Below are 8,647 nucleotides of genomic sequence, written 5' to 3' on the forward strand. Positions count from 1 at the left end.
GTGTGTGTGTGTGCGCGAGTGAGTGAGTGAGCGTGTGTGTGTGTGCGCGAGTAAGAGTGTGTGTGTGTGAGTGTGCGAGTGAGTGTGTGTGTGTGTGTGCAAGGGTCTGTGTGTGTGAGTGAGTGCGCGAGTGCGCGTGTGCGTGAGAGTGAGTGAGTTCACATAGCAAGTACCAAACCCTTTTCAAAGTTTCATACCATTCCGATGAACAAAAAATAAATAAATAAATTTTTAAAATCGTAAAATGTTTTTGTAAAAAATGAGGGTTACTGTTAGTTCTGGTGCCTGGGAACAGACCGTCTTTAGATTAAAGTAAAACTGAGTCTCTCAACAAACAGAAGCCAAACTATCTCAGTGAAAAGACTCTGGATCCCGTGTGAGATTTGTGCTGGAGTCGAGTCCATGTGTATTTCACTGCACTTCTGGAGTTCTCTACCTCTGCCGGCTCCTCTGCCGCGTCCTCGTCCCCGGCCCCGGCCCCGTCCGCGGCCCCTGGCAGTGTATCTGTACGGCGCTCCCTCGCTCTTCACACTCGACACCTCATCATGGTCATCCTTGAACTCCTGATCGTACTTCCCACTGTGCCAGTCTGCAAACACAAACACAATCCAGCACGCTGCTGTAGCGAAGAACCCACAAACCCTTCGCACTCAAAGTGTTGAGTGCCTGATGAAATGGAAATACAAGTCATTTACACTGCCGTACAAACATTTGGGATCAGTATGATTTTTTATGTTTTTAAAGAAGCCTCTTCTGCCTATCAAGACTGCACTTATTTGATCAAAAATACAGAAAAAAAATTTTTTTATTGTGAAATATTACAATTGAAAATTTTCTATGTGAATCTCTGTTAAACTGTAATGTATTCCTGTGATGCGCAGCTGTATTTCCAGCATCATTCCTCCAGTCTTCAGTGTCACATGATCTTCAGAAATCAGTATAATATGCTGATCTGCTGCTCAAGAAACATTTCTGATTATCATCAATGTTGAAAACAGTGATGCATTTTATTTTTCAGGATTCACAGATGAATAGAAAGTTCAAAAGAACAGCATTTATTTGAAATAGAAAACATTTGTAACATTATCAATGTCTTTACTGTCACTTTTGATCAATTTAAATTTCAAATAAATGCTGTTCTTTTGAACTTTGTTCATCTGTGAATCCTGAAAAATAAAATGCATCAGTTTCCACAAAGATACTGTGCAGCACGACAGTCAAGACAATCAGAAATGTTTCTGGAGCAGCAGATCAGCATATTATACTGATTTCTGAAGATCATGTGACACTGAAGACTGGAGGAATGATGCTGAAAATACAGCTGCACATCACAGAAATACATTACAGTTTAACACATACTCACACAGAAAACAGCTGTTTGGTATTATAAAAATATTTCACTGTTTCTACTGTATTTTTGATCAAATAAACACAGCCTAGAGCAGAAAAAAAAAAAAAAAACAACATTAAAAATCTTACTGATTGCAAACCATTACGCAGACAGAGCAAAGACAAATATGACAGCTAAGACTGAGCTGAATCTTCCCATCAGTAGAATTTTTAATAAGCTGATCACAAAAACAAATAGGTGCTTATTAGGGCTAGGTAAAGAATATCGATTACCTGCTTTTAACCGATTCTCATTTTTATGAAACGATAACGAATCATAAATCCCAAGAATCGATTAGTCTCGCCTGTCAGATAATGAAGGGAACATTGTAGCACACCTCCCATCCAATAAATCACAATAAGCTTTGCGATTTGTTACTTCTGATATGAAACCAAGGTCTAACTCATTTTAAATTCTGTCCATTTTATTACAATATTCAGATATGTAATGCTGTTTTGGCGCTGTTTGATGTCGAGTGACAGATCGCTGTGAACTGATCGTCTCCTCCGCTTTAATAGCATGAAATAAACATGAATGAACATCTGAAGCCATGTTAACTTCCTGAAACCAGTCTCCGGTCTCGTGTAATAACTCAATCAGTGTTTCAAACGAGACGACGACGATAGCTTAAACAATCTGTCACGTAACGTCACATTTAACACAGAAAAACACATTCGGTGACCATTAGTCAGCTAGAAAAATTAACTCTAGAGAGGAGCATTTTGATAAATATGCACCATATAACATTTTCATTATAATTTTTTAGTGTTCTTCGATATTTATGTTTGAATAAATCCGTCAAGTTTTTGTGACGACCACCATTTAAATGTTTCGATTTCAAAAAACGAATTGGAGTAGAAATATAATTATGTAATTTAAATTTAAAGTGAGTGTTACAACTTTAATATTACAAAAACTTTGAGTAGCCTATATTTTAAGTGTTTGTTTACAAATCAGCAAATTTCAGCCTTCCATATTATTGATTCTCAGGTATATTTTACAGCATTAGTTGAGAGATTTTTTTTCCCTTGAGAATTTGCCATGTCCTGTACCTGATATATATAAAAAATTATCGATATTGAATCAAATCGCAAGCTTGTGAAGGATAATCGAATCGAAATGTGACCCTGCAGCACAAAAGCAGTGTTAAGTCGCTGGGGGATATTTGTAGCAATAGCCAACAATACATTGTATGGGTCACAATTATACATTTCTCTTTTATGCCAAAAATCATTAGGATATTAAGTAACGATCATGTTCCATGAAGATATTTTGTAAATTTCCTACCGTAAATATATCAAAACTTAATGTTTGATTAGTAATATGCATTGCTAAGAACATTATTTGGACAACTTTAAAGATGATTTTCTCAATATTTAGATTTTTTTGCACCCTCAGATTCCAGATTTTCAAATAGTTGTATCTCAGCCAGATATGATCCTATCCTAACAAACCATACATCAATGGAAAGCTGCATTTTGATAAATATGCACCATATAACATTTTCATTATAATTTTTTAGTGTTCTTCGATATTTATGTTTGAATAAATCCGTCAAGTTTTTGTGACGACCACCATTTAAATGTTTCGATTTCAAAAAACGAATTGGAGTAGAAATATAATTATGTAATTTAAATTTAAAGTGAGTGTTACAACTTTAATATTACAAAAACTTTGAGTAGCCTATATTTTAAGTGTTTGTTTACAAATCAGCAAATTTCAGCCTTCCATATTATTGATTCTCAGGTATATTTTACAGCATTAGTTGAGAGATTTTTTTCCCTTGAGAATTTGCCATGTCCTGTACCTGATATATATAAAAAATTATCGATATTGAATCAAATCGCAAGCTTGTGAAGGATAATCGAATCGAATTGTGACCCTGCAGCACAAAAGCAGTGTTGAGTCGCTGGGGGATATTTGTAGCAATAGCCAACAATACATTGTATGGGTCACAATTATACATTTCTCTTTTATGCCAAAAATCATTAGGATATTAAGTAACGATCATGTTCCATGAAGATATTTTGTAAATTTCCTACCGTAAATATATCAAAACTTAATGTTTGATTAGTAATATGCATTGCTAAGAACTTCATTTGGACAACTTTAAAGATGATTTTCTCAATATTTAGATTTTTTTGCACCCTCAGATTCCAGATTTTCAAATAGTTGTATCTCAGCCAGATATGATCCTATCCTAACAAACCATACATCAATGGAAAGCTTATTTATTCAGCAGACGGCTGTGGTCGTGTCAGCACCTCTCAGGTCGTTCCGGCCGTTCGGAGGAACTCGATGAGCATCAAACTGACGCGTGTTATTCCTGGAGGCCGAACGCTCTCGAGGACCCTCAGCCTTCACCTCGATCCTCAGAGGAACCCACTTGTGCTTGTTTCCTACAACAACACCACCACCACAAATATTCATGTCATACTACATCTTAAAGCTGACACAAGGAACATTATTAGCGCTCGTTCATTCACATCCCAGATAACGCTCTTTTAAAACACTAAAGAAAGTCTGTAGCTGCTGGATGAAGGCTAGAGTTAAACACCTCGCTTTTTCTGTCCATTTCTCTGCGACTCCTCGTCGGTGTTTTTCTCTTCTCCAGAGTCGTCCGATTTGGCTTTCAGGTTTTCTTTACTCTCTTCGTTTTCCCTCTTTCCTTTGGACTCTCGTTTGACCGCTGACTTCTTCACCACCTGACGGAGCGATCAAACGAAACACTCGAGTCATTTCCACAAACCCGTCTGACATTACACTAGATCAGCTCTGTATGAAAGGAACCGGTCTCTACCTGAGAGCTTCTTTACTTCCAGAGTCCAACAAAGCCGTATATGCATTCAGACAGAAAATCATTTGGGATTACGGTCAAGATTGAAGATTTCTGACACAGTTGTACCTGAACTTCCTTCGTCGCGATCTCTCCAGGAGTCGGCCAGTTGTTCGTATCTCCAAAATCCCCCACCTTTAAAAACAGTGAACGTTACACCTGTTTCACAGCTAATCACAAGAGCAGACTGTAACGCCACCGCGCTTCTGGAAAACACACAGCCGCTCGCTCATATCAGACCTCAAAATATCATCCATCGCCACCAAATCTAATTCAGGGGTCCTCAAACTTTTTGGGGCCACGGAGCCCTCATAATTACAGCAGAAATAAAGCATATACTCGGTACGATTTGTTCTCTTAGATGCCATTGGAATTTTTTTATATAAAATTTTTCTGGATTAGGTAGGTTATTTTTTTACGTTTAATTACTTTTTCCCCCATTTAAATTTTTCTGGACACCGTTTTATTGGTTAAATTAAATCACTTTTTATTATTTTTTTTTTAAATATTTTTATTTAACATTATTTTAATGATTTGAATTCATAAAACTTACACAATTTAACAATTATTTATTAAAGGTTTAACAAAACATATTTTAAGGCCATATGAAATCGGTTTTATTTTTTCCTCAAATTCATTTTTTTTCAATTCAATTTTTCTGGACTGCATTTAAAACACTATATTATTAATGTTATTAACATTTTTACAACACCATGGCCATATGAAATGTTTTATTTTCTTCAGAAATTCTGTGTTTGAGTTTTTTTTTTTTGCATTTATAATTTAATCCAAATTTATTTTCAACAACTGTGGTAATCAAATGATGGCATAAAACATTTATATTTTAAAAGATTAAATTGTTATCAAATCAATTTTCAATTTTGGCAAAGAAAGAGCTGTACAGCAGAGGTTTATTGCAAAGTGAGATTATTTACTTATTAATAAAATCATTATTATTTTGAGAAGTACATTCTACTGTACAATAGTAATATTTGCGCCATTTATTCCCACAGACACATGCAGGATTCATATTTCAATATTCACAGACACCAGAGAGTCCATATCGCGATCTAGTGCACTGACCTACTTTCAATTTATTAATCCAAAACATGCCAAATTCATGGCATTCCGTGTTACGCACTAAATCGCATTCTGTCTGGATTCCGTCTGTTTCGTAGACCCCTGACTACGGGTCAAGGACCACCTGGATTCGGTCAGAATTACTGAAACTTGTCTTTCAGATAAGTCCGTTGTGATATCATTTCACTGTCAAAGACTCTTCTCAAATCTCTGCTGTCAGTGCTGCGTCTGTGAGGCTCATGTTACGCTGCTCGTCTGGTAAATGTGTCTCGGGTCAGTCAAACACAGAGACGTCACTCACCTTCCCGCCGCGTCTCATTCTCGCGTTTCCTGCCTTCACAACCTTCGTGGGCCCAGAATGCTCTAGAGCAGCAGAAGAGAGAGAGCAGACAATCAAAAACAGGTCAAATGATAGCTTTGAACAATTCAAAATAGCTTCTATAAATGGTTTTGCTCATTTTACCACTAAACCTGAAAAAAGAACACCTGATGTGTTTGAGGAGCGTAAGCAGTGCCTTCTCCTCATAAACACAAGAGGCGCTTCAGAACGTGACTAAAGTCATCATGAAATCAAAACAAACAATTCTTATTCATGCAACACTATTATTATTATTATTATGAATGATTTATCCGGGAACTCCATCAACATCCGCTCTGCGCTTGAGACGCTTTAACGCGCATTTGGGAACGAACCATACGCCAAACGTCTCCACAAATGAACGAGAAGCGCTAATCAACAAAAGACAAGGTTATTTTGACATTCAATTACGGTTTAACTTATATAATAATCAACACTCAAATTAAAGAAATTGTATGCAAACATGTAAATTACACATAGTGCAGTTTTAAATGAACTTACAAAATAATAACATTTCTATTTGTTGTTGAAATTTACACAGTGCCTCTAACAGATTTAAACATGCAATAATTAAGACATCACTAACAGGTAAAGTAAAATATAATGAGTATATAGTCTAATATTTCGCGAAATGCTAATGAGCACTAACGAGCTGTGGACACTGATGACTGCCTGAGGTAAATGAAATGCTACTGACATCGTTTACAAGCTGTTTTATTGCCGTCTTTCCGTGGTTGAAACACTGATTACATGAGGCGCGAGATGTTCATTCATGTTTATTTTGCGCTATAACTAGTAGTAAAGAGGAAGAGATGATCGTTTGAACTGAGGCGTTTATACAGCGATCTGTCAGGCCACATCCAAGAGCATTAAAACCACATTTATTGTTTCAATTTGACATAATTGACATCATTTGAAAGCTGAGACTTTGTCTCTTAACAAAAGTAACAATATAACGGTTATATAAGTTACAATATAAGTTTAGCTCGTGCAGTGGTTAAAACAACGCTGTATTTGTTCGGTACACATGTGTACCAAACCTAAACTTTTTTGCACAAATTTTTGCAGATTTGCAATCTTTGGGTCAACGGCTAGAGATTTAAAGGGATGATTCACCCAAAAATTTTAATTCTGTCATCAGTTGATGGTAGCCATTGTCTTCCATAGTATTTTTCTTCCATACAATGGCAGTTTCTTCAAAATATCGTCTTTTGTGTTCAGCAGAAGAAAGAGGTTTGAACAACTTGAGGGTGAGTAAATGATGACAGAACTTCCATTTCTGGCTGAACTTCCCCTTTAATGCTGCTACAGAGTCAGAGCAGGTGAAAGTGGTTCACAGGTTTCACAGAAAGAGCATGAAGTCAGTCAAATGGCTATCATTATGCTTTACTGCTTAACTGAGAATATTTGATGAAAGAGAGGAACAGATTTTCGTTTCCGTCTGCGGTGTGGGTCAGGAGTCTGTGGATTGGGCAGAAACGTGAAATAATGATTGTTTAGATTACGTTTCAAACATATTAAGTCTCTGATTATGACGCATCACAGCCACACTAAGCAAGAACCCAAAGACATGAGAAAAACCTAATCAAGTGCTGGAAATAACAGATTATTGCATTATTGCAGGGATGTTTATATGACCAATGCACATAATCCAAAATATTTCCAGCCAGCAGAACTATCCAGTGACATATACACGAAGAGCCTCAATCTAAGGTACGGCCCTGGTGCTTACTCAAAAATATATAACATTAACAGAATTGATAGTCATTCAAAAACTCATTTAATACTTGATTTTTCCGTGTGAGGCACTTTTTATGATGGATGGATGCACTTTTTTGGGCTTCAAAATCTCAACACCCATTCACTGCCATTATAAAGCCTGGAAGAGCCAGGATATTTTTAATATAACTCCGATTGTATTCGTCTGTAAGAAGAAAGTCACATACACCTAGGATGGCTTGAGGGTGAGTAAATCATGGGGTTATTTTCATTTTTGGGTGAACTATCCCTTTAAGATAGCATTACTGCTCAAGTTTTTGCTCCCAGATATTAATCTTTGGCAAAGTGACAGCAGTGAATGAAATACAAATGAGCTATTACTCATGGTATAACAGCTGATATCAGCAGGTGCCTCTGAGCATAATAAAGGTACGTGAGCTGTTTTGGTCTCAATTCCAGCGTTGAGAGTCTGTCAGCGGACGACAGGCGTTCATTCAGCCTCTCCTCCAGCTGCTGTAACCAATAACCCTAAACCTGACCTTTAACCTGACCCTAACTCAGTCCTCACAGAAACACACTGCTAACATTCCCCAGCAGGAAAAAAATACATCCAAATCAAAATATCACTGCAAAAGGTCAACAGGCAAATCAGTTTAATTTGTCGGTCAAGCACTGTATGAACGATTTAACGCATGAACAATGACTGAAGCAGCTGGATGTGTGTTACTAACTACACACCCCATACGGGTTTTCAATGGTCGGTCTCTATTGCTGCTTTATACAGCACTTCCCATGAACCACAGTCTGGAGGCCTGCCACAGTCTAATCCGTCCACCCAGTTTCATAATATACCGAACATTTGGACACTTCTCATTAGGGATGTAACGAGGCGCACTGAGCCGCTGAAAAGCAATAAAAATGTCATGATTCAAGTCGGTTGAGATGTTGAACGAATCGAGAAACATTTGGGGGTGGGAGTTTATATCAATGTATCTCTGAGAAGAACTGACTGTCTTCAGAAAAGTGTAAATACTACTTTCTTTTCATCTAACCTCCAGATAATGCATATTACAGTAGTGTTCATAAGCGCAGCTGCTTGGTTTACAGCGGTGTAGCGTCTGGACCACTCAAACACACAATATATATTTTGTTGAAGTCTGAGAGGTGGTGAGAAAAACGCACCCGGAAACCCTAAGCTCGCGCCAGGCTTCGGCCTTGTCCTTTCCATTCTTCAAGTTACTCTGACGCAAACTGGTTCTTTCTC

General features: G+C 37.3%; 1 protein-coding gene across 1 annotated transcript in view; it reads right to left on the bottom strand.

Moving 5' to 3' along the window:
• Positions 1–8,647, bottom strand: part of LOC107571607 (la-related protein 1-like) — a 30,113-nt gene that overhangs the window by 18,169 nt on the left and 3,297 nt on the right. Inside the window, exons 2-6 of the mRNA XM_016257936.1 lie at positions 5,608–5,669; positions 4,296–4,361; positions 3,948–4,095; positions 3,655–3,789; positions 437–589 (exon numbers count right to left, since the gene is read on the bottom strand). Coding sequence (XP_016113422.1) covers positions 437–589; positions 3,655–3,789; positions 3,948–4,095; positions 4,296–4,361; positions 5,608–5,669 — 564 coding nt within the window. The remainder of the gene's footprint in view (positions 1–436; positions 590–3,654; positions 3,790–3,947; positions 4,096–4,295; positions 4,362–5,607; positions 5,670–8,647) is intronic.

The sequence above is a fragment of the Sinocyclocheilus grahami genome, unplaced genomic scaffold, assembly GCF_001515645.1.
Source record: "Sinocyclocheilus grahami isolate Dianchi unplaced genomic scaffold, SAMN03320097.WGS_v1.1 scaffold1621.1, whole genome shotgun sequence".
Taxonomy (NCBI): Eukaryota; Metazoa; Chordata; class Actinopteri; order Cypriniformes; family Cyprinidae; genus Sinocyclocheilus; species Sinocyclocheilus grahami.